Source organism: Cyanistes caeruleus, chromosome 3 (genome assembly GCF_971803275.1).
Source record: "Cyanistes caeruleus chromosome 3, bCyaCae1.hap1.1, whole genome shotgun sequence".
NCBI classification, from domain to species: domain Eukaryota; kingdom Metazoa; phylum Chordata; class Aves; order Passeriformes; family Paridae; genus Cyanistes; species Cyanistes caeruleus.
The window spans coordinates 93826749-93844836 of NC_141703.1; the positions used below are offsets into that span (position 1 = coordinate 93826749).

An 18088-nucleotide genomic window follows, 5' to 3' on the forward strand; every position below is an offset into this window, starting at 1 on the left:
GAGGCACATGTTTAAGTAATATTTTTAAACAGGGAATTTTAACAGCTTCAATTTTATGTGTATGATTAACATTAGGAAAAAAGGGAGCTAAGCAAGCACAAGGAGAGATTAACAATTCAGTTATGTTCTAACCCAGAGTGAGGAGCTGTCAAGATACCAATTTGCTAAGGAAGAGGTGGTCAAATTGTGTGCTGCAAGAGCAGAGGGACAAGTTGGTAAATAGTAACTGCTGGTGGAACACTGTGAGCTGACTTGGGTTAGAAAGCCATGGAAATTATAATGTGCAAAGCTTGTTCTTATCAGAATAATGTGTTGCACGGCCATTCAAGAACAGCATGGAAATTGATGAGACACTGGGACAGTGAATATGTGACTGTGACAAAACTTTTCTCTTTGATGTGCTGGTTTTTTTGTCTGAATGTGAACCCAGCATACACACCAAATGCTCTAAGAAAAGTCATGTTGGCTCTATCTCTCTACTATTTTTTCTTCCTCCCCAGAACGCTGGCTTTGATTAAACCTGATGGAATGCGTAAAATTGGAGAATTATTTGATATCATTATTAATGCAGGATTGACAATAACTAAGGCCAAAATGATGCTGCTTTCAAGGTAAGGAATTTTTAAAGTTAGGTCTATTGTATCTAAATATTCTTGCAATTAAGAATATTCTCTAAAGCTACTCTGTGTTGTTCCATGTGTCAGATCCATTCCAATGAGTAAGAGAGGTAACTCATGAAACTCATCAGTTTCATAATTCTGAAAGGGGTAGGTTTCTTAAAGTATTTTAGAGATTTAAGCTAAGTATTCAGAAGTGATGTGCAAATGAGTATGGGTGATGAAATACATCATGTCTTTATGAACCCAAGGTGGCTACCATAGCTTTAGCAGTCCAGCAGTGTTTACGACTGACATGTCTGTACGTCCTCACCTCAAGGCTGCCTCATACAGACAGTATTGCTGACTCTAATAATGTTGTCTATAAAGTATTTGGTTTGCTTACTCTCAGTAAATCTGTTGCTTAAATTTGTGCTCTCAGATTTGTGCTTTTTAATCACTGGAAGTCCTAGGCAAAACAAGTGATCTTCTGATGGCGCAGGGTTGGACAGGTTTTACTCATGCATCTTCCTAATCCTCCCAACCTTCAGTGTTCTCCACTTCTTATTGAGCCCTAAGATTTAAAAGAAGGTGTGCTTCAGAGGAAAGAGAACATAATTAATTTACCTTAGAAGACTTTCCCAAAGTTACGACATTATTTCTCCATTGCTGCTTTGCCAAACCTATTCGTGTGCAACATGTTTTTGGAAAGAAAAGTTATCTATTTTACATAATACCATTTTCATGTGTTCTTATTGTTTATGTGTGAAGTCAGGAACCATTTTCCTTCACTTCAGAACATTTTTTGCTCTCTGAAATTCTGATAAAATGACTATAAGACTTCCTCCTCTTATCTCTGCATGCACCTGCTGCAATGTCTGATGGTATTGGTCCCAGATCCTCCATCCAACAACTCCAGTTCACAAAATCAAGCAGGTTTCTAATGTTTCTTTACAATTCATAATGTCTTTCAAACTAGCCTTTTTTTTGCTTCCTCTCTCCTGCAATCTGAGAAATTTGATCTTGAAGTGTTATTTTAGGTGGTGCTTTATTTGAGTGTCTGTCTGAGAAGTTAAGCTCTTGAGCCAAGTCATGTGCTTTAGAGTTGACTCACACTGAAGGGAAGAAATGGAGACTTGAACTTTTACTGCCTACTGCAATATAAAAATTTCTGGTTGTCTTGTATAATTGAAAGTAATTATTAATAAGCACAAGACTGGGCTGTGATACTGAATGTATTTAAATAGTCTCTTGAGTATTTTGTGGTTTCTCTGCATACTCTGTTTCTTGGGACTGTGCCATTTTAAAATGATAGAACTATGGCTTTGCCAAAGTCTTCTACCCTTAGGTTTCTGCAGGCTTGCTTGTTCAAATCATCATCAACTCCTTTCTTTACAGGGATTATTAACAACATTTGTCTGTCAATCACTGTTAAGTAGATTCATGCCTTCTGTAAAAGTTGTAGCCAAGATATGAAAGTGTGGGCAGGCACTTGCTTCTTCAGTCTCTTCCTTTAATCCTGTGTCAGTTCACTCTGTTATACATAGGTGAACACTGTTTTCCATTATTTGAAAACAGAGAACTAATAATGAAATTAAAAAGGAACTAAGTTATACAACACAACTGCACTTTGATATTTCAGTGGGAATTGTTAACTGAGTAGTAGAGCTCAGTTTGTTTCAGAAGCAGACCTCTCAAATACTTCCTTGAAATCAGAATTGGTAATACTTAATCTCTTCACATACCCTTTCATATTTGCTTTCCAAAATTATTTGGTGAATTCATTTCAGAAGAGAATTTTCTGGTGAAATAATGAATTGTAGGCAAATGTTTTGCAGAGTGTAGGCTTGAAGCATGAGCTTGCAAGAGTTCCTGTGTCTAGCATTTTTACATCATGCTTCTGCCTTAGTTTGCAATGGAAATTGGAAGCAAATTTACTGTATGGTTGATAAAAGTATTTTGGATTTTGAATGGCTCATACTTATACTGAATTAAAAGCAACAAACCAGGAATTATTCAGGTAATTTTGATAAAAAAGCTGGAGAAAAATGTGACTGTTCAAACACTGATAAATGTTAAGAAAATTAAATTCTTCTTAGGTTCTTCTTGATGTTATTTCTTTCCTCTGGCAATATTTGGTTTAAGTCTGGACTACAAATGGGAGAGAGGCATCAAAAGTTCCATTCAGATGACAGAACTATGCCTTTGTTCATACTTGGAATCTGTTATTTGAAAAATATGCAGGCAATTTATGTCAGTAAAGAGGGCTGCTCAAAATGAGCAAACTCATGAAGACCAGAAAAAATCACACTGTGCTGCAGGTAAAAACTACTTTCCAATTTGGAATTTCTTAGTCACCCTACAGCACTGCTTTGATTATGAACTTTGTACCCAGAGCAGAGGTTAGGAATATTGCATTCTTTCACCTGTCAATCCTCTTGAAGAGCTTGTCCTTCTCTAAAAATTCCAGCTTCAATAAGTGGCATACACCAGGATTTGGAGCAAGCAAATACTGAGCCTGTGTTCTCAACAGGAATTCTGAAGCTGCAGAATAGCAGGTTTAGAGATGAAAAATTCCATGGATTTTTCTAGCTGTTGCCATGCAGAAAAAGCAATTCAGTAAGCAAGAGTGAAACATGAGAAGCAGCTGGGGAAAAAGACAGGGAAGAGGATAGGTTGGCTGGTGTCAGGCTGGTGGGGTGAAAAGCCACAAAATAGTGTGTCCATCAGTGGATGGATGGTAGCTCTGCATTGTGGTGGTCCCCAAAATCTGGGTAGCTGGGTAGCTGAACCCAGTGCTGGTAGAGTGTGGCTGTGGCAATGTAGAGCTTGGGAAGGGCCACCACCCTGTCTGAAAAGGACATCTTTGCTTCCCACACCTGAGGAAAGGCTGAGTAACAGCTGTGCTGCAGACATGCTGGGTATGCCTGGTAGCCTTTATTTGCCTGGCAGTGTAAGGAGACCCCCTCACTGCAGAAACCCCATTGCTTTGGAAGAAAACTGTATGTAGTCACTGCTGTGTTCCCTGAGGAGACATGCAAGACCAAACTGAGTTTTGAAGTGTGAAAGTGTGGGAGAAATCCAGTTTTAATATGGAGGGCATTGTGCTGCCTATGCAACTTATAAGATTTGAGGACATTGAGTGGAAGCCAGGTCATGCAGTATTTTGTTATGCACCAGTTTAATCAAACACTAACCTTGATAAAGAAGTGTTCCAGTGGAGCAGATAAATTGTTTGTGCTTTAAAACCAAACTTCATTAACCAAAATCCCCACTCAAACTGATGAATGATGAAAGCAACGTAACAGCAAATGGCTTGGCAAGAAGGTGATTCTTCTGCATTTATTTCTCAGCCTGAGAATGTGGGACCATCAGTGACCCTGAAATGGGCTTTAGTTATTCCTTCTCAGAGCAGGAACATAAGGAGTTGTCAGCTACACTGGTAGCCACACAAAATATGACAGAAATTTAAATGTAGTTCCTGTTATTGGACATGAACACCCAACAAGTTGTCCAGCTTAGGAAAACATTGCCTGTAGAAACATGTTTATGAATGATATTTTAATGAATGATTATTGTGGGTTTTTTTTATATATATATATATATAGCTATATCTATGTCTTTTTACTTTTCCAGAAAAGAAGCAGCTGATTTCTATGCTGATCATCGAGCAAAACCTTATTATCAGTAGGTATATAAATTTCAGCTTGATGTGTATTAAGCTTATTTATTGAATGTATGAAATTAATTTACCATATTTGATTCTACAGGACCATGGGAAAATCAGAGCTTGTCTTAGTTGAGTGGAGCCCTTTGCAAAGCATGCACCTTTTCTTCTTCCTCCAGGGAGAGATCCTTATTTCAGCTATTCAGGGTTTTAACTCAAACTTTTTACAACCCGGTGGTATCAGGGGAATGTCTTTTGTCCCTCAGAAGTGAAAATGCTCCTAATAGGGCAAAACTTCACAGCCAAGAGAAGGGATATCTTCAGGATCAGGGTGGGGCTTGCAGATAATGAGAATTAGGGGGAACACTTAGTTGTAAGAATTGATTTGGTAATAAGTACCCCAAATCATAAATAACTGAAAGGATAGTGCATGGGGCAGTTTTTACTCTACTGCTACCCTTGGAGAAATGTCAAACTTCCATGATGCTAGACTGCTTCATGTAATGTGAGAAACCTTAGTCTTTCCATAACTGACCAGCTGGATGCTTATGACCCAGAGATTGAGTTGTTTCTGATTCCCCTGAAAGTGCCAGCAACTTCCTTTTCCTCCCTCTCCATTGGGCATTCTGCCTCTTTAAGGAAGAAGGTGCCTTGTTTTTCAGGCATGTTGGTGCCTGGGTTTGCACTGGTGTGGTTGAAAGACCTGATATCAGCACTTTCACAAAGTGCTTAAGAATTAGCATTGCCAGCTGCTCTCCAGCAAGAGCAGCTGATATTGTTGTGGGTCCAAACTCAAGCCTTTCAGAGAGACATGGCCCCAGGCTATGTCTGACCATGTTGGAGGTCGGAGAATGGATGATTTGAAATTGCCTTTTCTTTGCTGAGTAAGCCTGCTTGAATATGTTGATAAATAATCAAGAATTTTGCCTGCAGTGTAATTTCACAGATGTGTATCCATACTAATGGTAATTGTCTGAGGAACTGTAGCCTTTGTCCACTGTGATTTGCCTGTCTCCCATCCTACAGCCCCATTGGCTACATCTTCTGTACAGGATTTTTCTCTGCATTAGAAATAAGTAGCTTTACAGCATTCCAAATCAAATAGAAACAAGAAACTTCAAGGCAGTAAAGTGTGAAATCTACAACTCATTTATATTTGATGTTGTATCTTGTCTTTAAATTCAGATTTAGTTTGCAAGTTCACTAGTCAATGTAAGTCTAGTGAATAATAAGGAAAAATAATAATCCTATTGCTTGGAAAAGAATGGTTTTCATATTAAAGAGTTTTAAAAAAAGAGAATATTCAAGGATTAATCTGCAAATAATGTGGTAGAAATTACTTATTTCTTGGGTGTATGTATGTGTACTATTTAAATGTCCTAAACATGTTGACTATGACCAACAGAACCTGACTTCCAGTAGTTTTTTATTGTGTTGTTTATGTAGCTTTTTTGTAGTTTTAATAGTGTTTCTTTTTCAAAAACTACTAGGATTTCTCTTATCTTCTTGACTAGTGATCATTAGGAAGAAGGTAGTTGGAGAAGCATGTACATCCACAATTATAGTTGTGTAAAGCTCTTCTTTTAAACAAAATAATACAAAAATCATGTCAATGTTCTCCTTTGTTGGTTCTGTCCAGACTAAACAGGGAAAAAAGACAGGCTTATTGGTATACATGTTTTCTGAAGATACTGAAATAATAGTTATGGTGTTTTGTTTAGTTTTTAAATGGAATGTTTGGGCTAGCAATTTTGGGTGGTTGTTTGCTGTTGTGAGGTGGTCAGGACATGAGGCAGGCTGATCCTGACAGCCTCTTCTTACTTGGATTCATCCCATTAAAGTCACTTGAGTTATGCCAAGATGTAGTAACTCACTTTGTGAGTAAGTCCTTTATCCCATACAAACTTTTTAATTCTTTCCCTTCTCTCCCACTTTGGACTTTGGCTGGGCAAAATCCATGGGAGAGATCTGTGGGGCTGTGGAAAATTTAGCTTGAAAGCAGTGCTGCTGTTCTGTCAGTAGGGTACACATCCAGGTCTCATGTGAGAGATGCTCACATGAGAGCTTTGAAATGCTGCTGTGCAGAATGGGAAAACTTAGGAATCATTCCTGTCAGACAAGTCATTACCAGAGTCTCTCTGTCACTGTTACCAGGACACCAGTACTGATCCTTTAAAAATTCTTTTGAAATCTAAGACTTTACAGAGTAGTTTGAGTGAATTTGGATTATGTATGTACTGGTTTTTTTCTGCAACCATAATAAGGGAATGTCTGCACATGACATTCTCTCTCTCTAACCTCTTCCTCCAATCAGAGTCAATGTGAAAGTTAGATCAGGGTGCTCGAGGTCTTGCCAAGTTGAGTTCTGAGCATCTCCACTGGATCATGTTTTCGTTGGTTTTAATTTGTAATATGGGTCACCATGTGCTCTTTCCATTTTGCAGTGAGCTTCTCCAGTTAATAATGAGTGGCCCCATCCTGGCTATGGAGCTCTTAGGAGATGATGCAGTGAGTAAGTGGAGAGCAATGGTGGGGCCAGCAAACCCTACAGCGACTGAGAGTGATACACTGGACAGCATCTCAGAAAGCTTTGGACATATTGGCCTCAGAGATGCAGCTCATGGCCCAGATTCAGTTGCTTCGGCTGCTAAAGTAAGATTTTGACTCTTTCTTGACTGAGGTTTATTTTTACTTTTATCTGCTAACAACCGGATTAAGAATTTCTCCTTTGTTTCCACACTTGAATTTGGAACTAGTTTACATATTTTTCATGGCTCCTTTTTAGCATGGAAGAATAAACTGTCTGAAAACAGAAATCTTGTTTATCACAAGGGTGAATCTTGGGTGCTTTGATCAGGAGAGCATGCCTGGTCATTTTTAATGTCTCCTGTACATCACAAACCGTGAGTTAATTGCATAGTCTGTATAATCTACCTATAGTCTAACAGTGTCAGTCATAAAAAGAAAGGGATTAAACAATTAAATCCTTTTGTGCTCTCTTGTGTTTCACATATCTGTTCTCCTTCACGGCTCTCACTAGTGTTCTGCTTGCAGCCTACTTTGCTGTTATTATTCAGAATGAAACATTCAAAACCAGGCCACTTTGTAGTGCTTTGTGCTTTGAGAGGTAACACAGTGGGCATGGCTTTGAGGAGTTTAGTTGTGTTTTCCTTTGTTTGCAGTGTTTCTTTTCTCAGTGCTAAGAAGAAGCCCTGGGGCTGGGTAATAGATGTTATCATTTCCATAGAATTATGGTGACTTTTGTGTGCATTGTTGTGGGATAGATATGCTAATAAATGATGGCAAGAATAAAGTTTATCTCATGGTTGATTGATGTGTTGCTGTGGTGTCTGAGCTGTAGACCACTTTAGGTGTGGAAAGATACCCGTTGTTGCTTCCTTGATTCTAGTCTTCTGTCTGTTTAAATTGGAACAGCTGCAGTAGCTCAGCTGGGGAGAGTCCTGCCTCAGAATATCTCATAAACTGCCAAGTAGTGTATGCTAGAAAATGTGCCCAGAGATCATACCCTGGTGGTGAGGGCAGAGGTGGGCAGCCTCTCTGTCTGGTACTGTTAGGCTGTGAGCTACAGCAGGCTGACTGCAAAGCACAGGGTGGTTTTCTGTTGGCCAAGCACTCACCTTGCTGCTCTGCACTCTGCCTGAGCTGCTGGATCCTCTCCCTGTGCCTTGGGTTTTGGCAAGAAATCAGATGTTGGGCATAAAGTACTTTTTCTGCTGCCTTGATGAACATGTTACAGACTCAGAGTTTGGATAAAAGTGATCTTTTCTGATGAAGCAGAGTTATAGCCAGCAAAGTCTTTGGAGTTCCGGTTAAATATTTAGAAGACTTCAAATATAAAGGTGAAAATTTCTCTTTTCCTCTGTACTACCATGACAACTGTGCCAGCTTCTGAACTGAGAATGTAGGAAAGAGTATCTATTAGCATAAATTCTTGGTTAGATGCATAAGTGTGTGCTTAGGTTTTAGTTTGTTGTTCTTGTTGAATTTCATTATTTTTGAAATGCTGTCTGAAGGCCCTGTTTATCTGCAGCATTTTAATGACACTGGGATTATTTTGCTGAACATCTGTAGGTGTGTGCATCTTTGTGGTGTTACTGATACCTATCTTTAATAAATCAAGCAAAATTGTGAATTTAGTGCCCCTATGCCTTTATTAATTTAGTAGGCCTAGTATCATATGGCTGTATAGCAGTTGCTATGGAAACTAGCTGGCTGTGCCTGCAGAAGATTTGCTGAAAAGAAAGAAATAAAAGATAAAGGGACCTAAATGAACTCTCCTGACAGAAAACTGAAGTCTCAACCACATTTAATGAACGTATTGTAAGCTGAACACTTAGAGTAGAAAGCTGCATTATTCTTTTGATGGCTAAATGACAAGTGAAAGAATGTCTCTGATACACTCTAAGCTACTGTCTCTCTGCAGGCCAAATTTTGTAATTTCTTTAGATCACGAATAAAAGGTAAGGAAATTTTTTTGTTGTTTTTTTAAGGCTCCACAAGATTATAGTTTGGCCTTTCATTATGCCAGTCCTTCGGCACTATTGAGTTCATTTTCTTTTATGAATTTTAATGGATAAAAATAAGTGTTAAATATTATACATATTTTACTGCCTTTTTCTGGCTGCTTCTTTTATAGTAAATAGCAATTAACGGAGTGGGACAAGTTCCTTGAATCATGCAGCATTTTATCAGTAGAAGGATGTAAGGAGTGGACCCTATTGTCTCAGATGTGCCCACTTAAAATGTGGATTATTTGCCAGCAGAAAAACAAAGGCCCTTTTTCCGTCTGTTGAAAGATTCGTCGTCCAGGATCCATTGTCCAAGATCCAAACCAGGACAAGTTTGAATTGTGTAATTCTTAAGGAAAGGATTACAGAAATTGTTGAAGTGCCATGAGCTAAATGTGAATCTATTCCATTTAAGTTGAGCTGGTAAATTAAGGAAGACAATTCCTGGAAATGGCCTTTAGCACTGCTACTGTTATACAGGGAAAAAATCAAATACATTTGTTAGCAGTATTTCTTGCATGTAATTTTTTTCTTTTAAATAGAAATGTATCAATTCTCTTACTGAATTTGACTAATAGGTATGAAATGGAACCTGTGTTTTGCATGTTTGTGAATTGGCAGATTGTGTAACATACGTGAATAAATGGGATAGAAAAATGTGAAGCTGGCAGTGAACAGATTAAAAATATCACCAAGGAAAGAAACCTGACTGCCAGGTTCACCCCAGTATGGTCTAAGACCCAAGATACCTGATACCTAAATAGGGATGGTGGGAAGAAAGAGATTGAAGGCAAAAAAGTTCCTTTGATTTATCTGGGAAATCAAAGCTCAATCAAATTGAGTTAATCAGCTTCAATTCAGTAAGACTTAAAAAAATTATAGGGCAAATATGGCATGAGAAGTGACTCAGCAATTTTAGACAAAGTTAAATTGTTTAAGGTGAAAGGAAAAAAATGTAAGCAATTTGGAAGGAGGTCAGTTTTGTACATGGAAAGAAAACATGAGAAATGGATAGTAGTTATATTTTTGCTTATACAGTGGAAAAGATGATTTGAGATAAAGGAAAAAAAAATGTGTATAAGGGAGTAGATTTGGAAGGACACTGAGGAAAGAGAAAGAGAGAGCTTGGTAAAACTGGGAACACCTCTACCAAATGATTGTTGCATCAGCATTTTGAATGCTCCGAGTGTGAACAGATTGCACTGCAGAACTGAAAAGGAAAACATTGCAAGAAATACTCTAGTCCTGTTTTTATGATTGTAGCAATGGTGCCAGAGAGGAAAAGATACATTTCAGATAACATTTCGGGGAAGAAGTATCTGTAGAAAAAAAAGTCTGCACTGAAGGTTTATCTTCTGTGATTATGGATACTTCAGATGTTGTTACTTATGATATAAGCTGATGTGTGCAGCTAGATAAATCTAAAATGTGTTTAATTACAATTGTTTTCAGGAGCTGGAGTTGTTCTTTCCCTCCAGTGGAGGTCGTGGACCAGTCAGCAGTGCAAAATTCACAAACTGTACTTGTTGCATTATTAAGCCTCATGCTGTTAATGAAGGTAAGCAATGCAGATAGCAGACAAGAAAGCAGTGTGTGTCCATTGTATCCATGATCATTCCTCTTTTTGTGCCCTCTTTTTGGGAGGATGAGACTACATGAGCATAGGGTGTATTTCACAGTAATGCAAAACTTGCAGATATATTGCCTTTTACACACATTTAGTATTTCTACAGCTCATTTCCATGAAGAGTGAGTGGGTCATGTCCTTTCCATGCAAATACTTGTTCACTTCAGAATAAGAAGGGAGAGGAAAAAAAGAGAAGGATTAAAACCTGCATGAGATTTGATGTATCTTGCTGTGACAGCTTCCCATATCCTTGCTCCTGCCCAGTGCAGTCACCTGCTGGAGGTTAGTGTCCCCCCAAGAGAGTGAAAGCAGGACACTTGGCCATGATCCAGGGCCCTCCACTCAGGCAGTAGCGCATCAGATTAAAATGACTCACAAAGGGAGATTTGTGCTGTTACAAATCTGGTTCTGCTGAATGCGGTGGGGATGGAAAGTAGGAAAGGCTTGTTTATGAAAGGGAACCAAAGACCTAAAGCATTTGGTGGATTCTGTGATGTTTTCTGTGCTGGAGAATGCCCTGGGAGTTTGCCATAAGAGTGCTGGAAATGTTTAATGCTCTACTGTACAAAAATAACCTCACTTGTGTGTCCTGTACTTAGATCCAGGAGCATGAGTAGGAGCAGTGAGTGCAGTAAAATACTTCGACTCAGGCACTGAGACAGTATTTTTAAATGCAGAATAAATATCACCATGTGAGAGCATAGAGTTTTTTCTTAGTAAGATGCAGAGCACACTGCAACGTTTTAATCACTTTGTGGATAGCTTAAATGGAAATAGCAGAAGTGGCTGGAGCAATTTCCAGGCCCTTCACACCTCAAGTGGGATGTCTGGAGAGCTTGCTGAAATAAAAAAAAAATGCTTTCACAAGAAGGAGTTTCGTAGTTGCTACTGATAATGTGCCTGTTATCTCTTCCAGACCTTGCATGGTATCTGCCACCGATAAGTCTGCCATGCAGCAAAGACACAACGATGTTCCTTTTACAGAAATATAGGCAGCAGCTGGGACTATGATTTTACCTAGCTACATGTTTGCAGAGGACAAACTTTTCTGTGGCAGGATTGTTAGGGTCCTTCATTTGAGTGTAAAAATAGCAAAGTGGATGGCTTAGACTGGTTTTTTTAGACTTAAGATAAAATTTCTATTACATATAGAGGCACAGACTCTTATCTTAGTGAACTCAGGTTTTCTCTTCCTATTTTTAATCTTTCTCATCTCTGTAGATTTCATAGTGTCCTGTCTGTTCCTGTTTTTTTTTCTTTAACTTCTCTGAATTTTCCTGAGTTGCCAGAAGACAAATTGTGACCCTATTTGCACATCCCTTTGGGAGGGTGAGAGTGGTGAAGAGAGGAGATATGGATGTAGGTAAACAAAAAATGTATGTGCACATCCAGCTTTGCAGTGTGAGTGCTGGTCTGAATGTCCCCTATATAGTCCTTTTTTGCACACCACAGAGAGCTGGAAAGTCCTGCCAAAAAGCAACTAACATTTGAAAGACCAAAAGTGTACCTTGTGTGAGCATTCCCCCTGCATGCATCTGTGATTACTACCCTCTATAGAACAAAGAAATCAGAACTGAGTTTTCTAAGTCAGCAAACTGTTCTAACACTTTGTTGTGGTTTAACTGCAGCTGGCAACCAAACCCCATACAACCACTTGCCCTCTTCTCTGTGATCAGGGAGAGAATCAGAGGAGTAAAAGTGAGGAAACTCATGGGTTAAGATAAGGACAGTTTAATAGATAAAGCAAAAGCGGCACACACAATCAATCAGGTAAGTGGAAGCACAGCAGCTGGAGAGGAAAGGAAATCCTGTGTGGCTTGCAGTGGGAAAAGGTGGTTTGGCAAAGCCAGGGGCGTGGAGAGAAAATCATGTGGGTCAGAGCAGCAGAGCCTCTTTTGCCCTGGAGTTTTGATTTGTGCTCTACAAATTTTCAGTATTGAGTATCTAAAAATAAACCTTTTTGCAATTTCCTATGCACTGCTGAGGCTTTGAACTTGATTGTCTAATTACCATGAATATAAGCTACTCATTACATATTTACAATTACATGAAGTTTCACTTACATACTTGAGTTTATATGGAGATTTAGTCTTTATTTCTGTAGAGACATTTGACTTAATTAATGAATTTTGCTTTCTGGCCCTTTTCCCTAGAGGTTTTTTTTTTTCCTCCAGTGTCTGTTGCATAGCTGATTCTTAGAAGGAAAAATCTTCTGGCTTTCTGTCCTGGAAGATGATTTTCTTTAATTGTAACTGTAAACTAGGATGCTTTTTGGTGAGCTTAACTTGCTGATAAAAGGCTGCATGTAATCTCTAGTTTATACTGGTAAATCCTTGAGCAGAATACTCTCTTAGGAAATGACTTTGATTGCCACAGCTGGTTCCTATCCAGTGATAAAGTAGAGGAAAATCAGTGTTGGTTTTATCTGTGGCCTTGCTGCCTCTCTCCTGATGGACATACAGAAGCGTCTGGTACTAGGCAGCCGCAGCAGCACAGCCCAGCCAAGCACAGCAGGACCTGGTGCAGTGCCCAGGCACCTGAGAATTCCTGTAAACTGGAGTGTCAGCATGTCTGCCAGGCTGCAGGGGAACCCTGAGGCCTGATAAAGGGTGTTGGGGGACTAAGGTGAAGTTTAACCTCAGCTGTCAAGAGTGCTGGTAATGCTGGAGTGATGGCATCACTGGCCCTCTAGGAACGTGTGCCATGCATGTCTCTTAAAGAAGTAAGGCCATAGCTAAGAAGTAAGGCCATGGCTATTTTGCCAGTCTGGTGTCAGCATGACATCTTCTGTGGAGGATCAGAAATGGTTATGCCATGGAAGGCAGTGTAGGCCAGAGCTGTGGACTAGGTAGCTTTAGCTCACTGGTGGCTGCTCCCAGTGGATATGGAGAGCTTCCCTGGCTGGCAGCAATGAGGTGGTTGTATTTTAACTCTGAAGAGGCTTTGCAAGAGTTGTCCAATTCCTCTTCACTGAGAGCTAGAAGAATGCAAAACCAACTTGATGCCACTCCAGGAAAATTTATTCTGACCTGGGTTGCATCAGGGAGGCATGATGTGGTTTGTCCCCTCTAGAATCTGCTACACTGCTCAGTGTCTTTCAGTTTCCTCCTCTTCTCCTGAGACCAGTTTTCAGTCAAGGAGTATGGTAACTAGTAAGCACAGCTCTAGGATTGTATGTTCAAGTTGTTTAATAATTTGAAATTTTTAGGATGGGTCTGTGTTCTGTAATCTTCCTGCTTCTTGTGGTTCTGATACTTGAGATACAAGATCATAGCTGCAATCACTTAGACATTCTCTTTTTGTAAAGAATTGTCATTAGATCTGGAGGTATTAGCACTAGTGCTCAGAAGCCAAACTTGTAAATTCACCAGAATGGATAAATATCAGTTTAATGCCCTTAGGGCAGCCATGATTCGACTGTTTTGTGTGCAGAAATAGCACCTCATAGATCACTGGGTGGGATTAACTTTTAATATTTTTATGTGTAACAGTTTAGTCATGTTTGCTGTAGGAAGTAGACTTGGGTATTTCATGACTGCTTTAAAGTTTCTTTGATGTGGCCTTTAGCTTTTTCCTTGGAAAAATTAGCAGGGGAAAAATTTTAAAATAGCAATGATCCAGGTTTAAAGACTGAGGTCAGAAGTGTGCAGTGTGCAAACTGAAAGGTTTGCCTAGAGGCAAGGAAGCCTCTATGGTTTTCAGAGGTCCTAGGCATGAGACTAACTACCCAGACAGGTTTGCTCTCCTATGTATGTGTTAAGCTTGAGATTTTGTTCTAACATTTCTGATAAGTTAAATCATTTTTCCTCTTAATTAAAAAAACCCCAAAAAAACAGTGCTGTCTTCCACAGTATTCAACTGAACAAAATTTAAATCCCATAAAAAATAAAAGGTGCAGGAATACCTTCTTGCCAAGTGGAAAAGATACTGTGTAAACATGGTTTTAGACCTTTTCTGAGTGGATGATAAAATTTACAGAGCTCTTCTATTAACTTACTAGCTAGTGGATAGCTTTAGAAAGTTGCAGAACTTTACATTGACTAATGAAATGTTGCACAGGAAATCATAAGAATCGTACTTCCTTCTTTATATAAAAATAAATATGTGCAGAAAAATTCCATTTGAGAGAGTAGTTTGTAGCTCCAAAGACAAACTTGAATGTGACAAAAAGAGTACCAAGGATGGTAGTTCAGTCTCAGGCAGGTACAGAAACAAGGTTTACTTATGTAGAATCTCAAGTGAATTTCCTGTATAAGAGAGAGTGGGGAGAGGACTGCGGTGTGTGGGAATCCAACATTGTAGTGGATTATCTGATTGTAGACAACTGAACTGCCCTGACACACGATACACTTGCTGCTCTTTGAAAGAGAGAAGGCATCACTATGTAAATGTCCAGTTCACCTCACTGTAATGCTAAGTGTGCTTACATGCCTGTAGTTAGGAAGTTGAATAAGCTGGAAAAGAAAAAGAGAATGGTATAGTAGAGATACAAATCTATTATCACTCTCAGCACTACTTATCTATTTCATAGTTTTTTCTCAAGACAGTTTGTATTCTTTAGATGTGAAAACTCTGGAAATGGTTTCCTTTTTTTTACCCTTTTAGGCATAAGTGTGAGTAATTAATTTTTATTTTTTTTTCACAGACCTAGAATTAGAACAGGGTTTTCAGAAAACTGGCTTGAGAAAAAATGAGTGCAATTTTATTATAAGTAATCTGAAAGTTAATCTGTCTGTGATAAGTGTGTAAATAATAGAAAGGTGAAGTGCAAATGCTGTGGAGTTTACTTCATTGTAGGCAGAACCTTTCTTTGGATTTTGTCTATAAGACAGAGTGCCAGGGGACATCAGTGCTAGCCTTGATGCACTTAACAGTTTGAAGTCTGGAAGGAATAATTTGCAGATAGAGTCTGGAAGTGAAAAAAAAAATAATTGTGGAATGAACACAAATCTTTGCAGATACTTCAGAGTGGATGGTTTGAGATGTGACCTCAGGGTGTTCCCACATGCAGTATGGCAATCTCAGTGCTGCAGTCATGTGAGGACTAACTAGTAAAACACTGTGCTTTCAGCTGCAGGCATGCTTTTGCAGACAGATTTGCCCAGGGAGGAGACGTACTTATGGCAAATGAAATGCAGTTTGTTTCTTATGTTTTCCTTGAATATATATAATATATAGGGTGTTGAAGCATTTGGTGGTGTCTAGTGATGCTGGGATTTTTTTGGTTGGTTGGGTTTTTTCTCTTTCGAGAAGCTAGGAAAAAGTGATTAAAATGAAAACAACCTACTTTGGCACTTCATCACCATTTTTTTAGAATAAAATTTAGCTTTCATGAGATCAGTCATCCATACGCTTCCATCTGTGTTTTTAATTCTTCGCTGTAGTTGTAATGATGGATATTCCTTGCCTGGGATGTTTGGTTTTGAAACCGAGCCCATAGTTTTTCTCATTTATTTCTGCCTAAAGTTTTAGCACCTTGGCATTGTTTTCCCAGCTAGACTGATTCTGGATTTCAGTGGCTAGTGGGGAAATGACATCTATTTTTTTGAAGTATGAAAAATAATATTTTACATTTGAATAGATTTGGGTAGGGGAGGAGGTGAACTGAATTTGAAAATCCTTGCTGACAGTTTGAGACAGGAAGGAAGAGGAGAAGGTACACTTCAGAGAAACAAACAGATCAAATGGCACAACCAATCCTCGCTGCAGCTCATAAGTATCCTCCAACTGGAAAGAAGGTATTTGCTGCTGTGTTCAGTAGACTTATATTGGTGGTGTCCATATTGCTGGAAATCATCTCTCTGCAGGAACAATGGTATTAATGTAAAAAAAAAAAAAAAAAAAAGACATAAGAAATGAGTCTTTACTACTGCATTTTGGGATTTTTTACTTGTAAAGGATTAGAGAAAAGTCAACTCTAAGAGTGGACCAGGGAATTTCAAGATAGTGAAAATTCTTTCATACCAAGGAAACTGATGAATCAGGAGCGTATAATTTCATTGAAATCACTCAGTGGTTGATGGACATTTATCAGCATGTCTTTTGTGAAGGAAAATATGCTATATTGATCTCTGAATTCTCCAAGTATACTTTCTCTGAAGGAAGGTAGAAAAATGTAAGACAGCCTGATTCACTTGGTTATGAATGCCTTTATGAAAGTTCTTTGCTATTAGGAAACCAGAATTTTCCTTTAGTGGAGTAATTTGTATGTCTAGATCTTTACAGCATAGGCATCCACACAGCTGTGTTTCCCTGAATGTTGGACTGGACATGAGCACGTCAAATTAAAAGGGCTTTGCAAATGAAGTCTTGTCAGGCATCCTGGGGCTTGTCAGTATTGTCATTAAAGGCTTGGATGGGTGAGGACAGAGCATGCTTGCAATGTTCACACATGGTACCAAGTGCCTACTGAAATTTTTAAAGATGTGATTAGAATTCAGAACATTCCAGATGAATTGCAGAAATGATGTGATGTGAAGATGGTGAAACTGAATATAAACTGCATAGCACTACAGTGGAGAAGGGAAAATAAACGCACAGATATAAAATAGAGAAGAACTGGCAGGGTATCAGTGAAAAGTTTGTAGAGAAATGGTTGGTATAGTGATGAAACAGGCACAATCCATGTTCACTGTGTACCCGCTAGTTCTGCTCAATGTTCATGAGAATCCAACTTGTGTATCATGTGCAATTTCTGTGCGCTCTTTTTTGAAAATAACAGAAATAGAGAGCAAAAAGAATAAGAGAATTAGCCAATGAAAACTTGATGGGTTTAATTTATTTAACCTGAGATGGGTAGGACAAGAATATACAGCTTTCTATAAGTACACTTACAAAATACAAGCATATTTACTAATTGAGATGAAAGAAGATTTAATGTAATCATTAAGGAAAACTTTGTAGTGTATCACTGGCCTGATATTTGGTGATGTAACAGAACCTGAAGTACCCAGAAATTTTTGGGAACATTTTAGAAAAATGAGAAAAATGTGGCCATGCCTAATCTTACTCACTGTACCTTGGAGCAAGAGGTAAATCTGTTGGAGTCTCTTCTTTTACTGCCCTTTTCAAATCAGAGTATAAGGAGAAAGGCAAGATATTGGACCTGAAAACAGCCAAGGCACAGAATGTAGGAATATGTGATAGTCTTTTACCAAGTTCAAAATAAATTACTGAGCTTACAGTGTATTTACTATTGTTCTAGGACAGTGAGTTGGTGAACCTTCCAGATTGTAGGGGATCTCGTGAAGATTTTAACTTCCAGAATTAATTTAATTTACAGTGAAATAGTAGATTAAAGTTATTGTTTCTAATTAGGGGTTAATGCACATTCCAAGGAATAATTTTAACCACTTCCTCTTTATTACTGTAACTATTAATGAGAAATCACACACACAGTTTTCATCAGGGATAACCAGAAAAAAAGGAAAGAAATGTTTCTAAGCTTGTGAATGGTTTGAATTACAATACTGAACACCTAGTATAATCCAATGGTACAGCCTCTGCTAAAATATTGTATTTAATTTTGTTCACACTTAAGAAATAAGCAAAAATAAATGAAACCCATTATAGCCATAGAAAGATTCTACTAGCCAGAATGATTGACCATTATTTTCTTAAGTTGAAAAAAAAATAAATCTGAGTGGATGTGCTAAAGGAATACAAAGCA

General features: G+C 38.5%; 1 protein-coding gene across 2 annotated transcripts in view; it reads left to right on the plus strand.

Moving 5' to 3' along the window:
• The window catches only part of NME7 (NME/NM23 family member 7), an 84179-nt gene that overhangs the window by 24152 nt on the left and 41939 nt on the right, over window positions 1-18088 (plus strand). For both annotated transcript variants that reach the window (XM_086882989.1, XM_086882991.1), the window contains exons 5-8: window positions 501-611; window positions 4233-4283; window positions 6708-6915; window positions 10245-10350. In XM_086882989.1, coding sequence (XP_086739115.1) covers window positions 501-611; window positions 4233-4283; window positions 6708-6915; window positions 10245-10350 — 476 coding nt within the window. The remainder of the gene's footprint in view (window positions 1-500; window positions 612-4232; window positions 4284-6707; window positions 6916-10244; window positions 10351-18088) is intronic.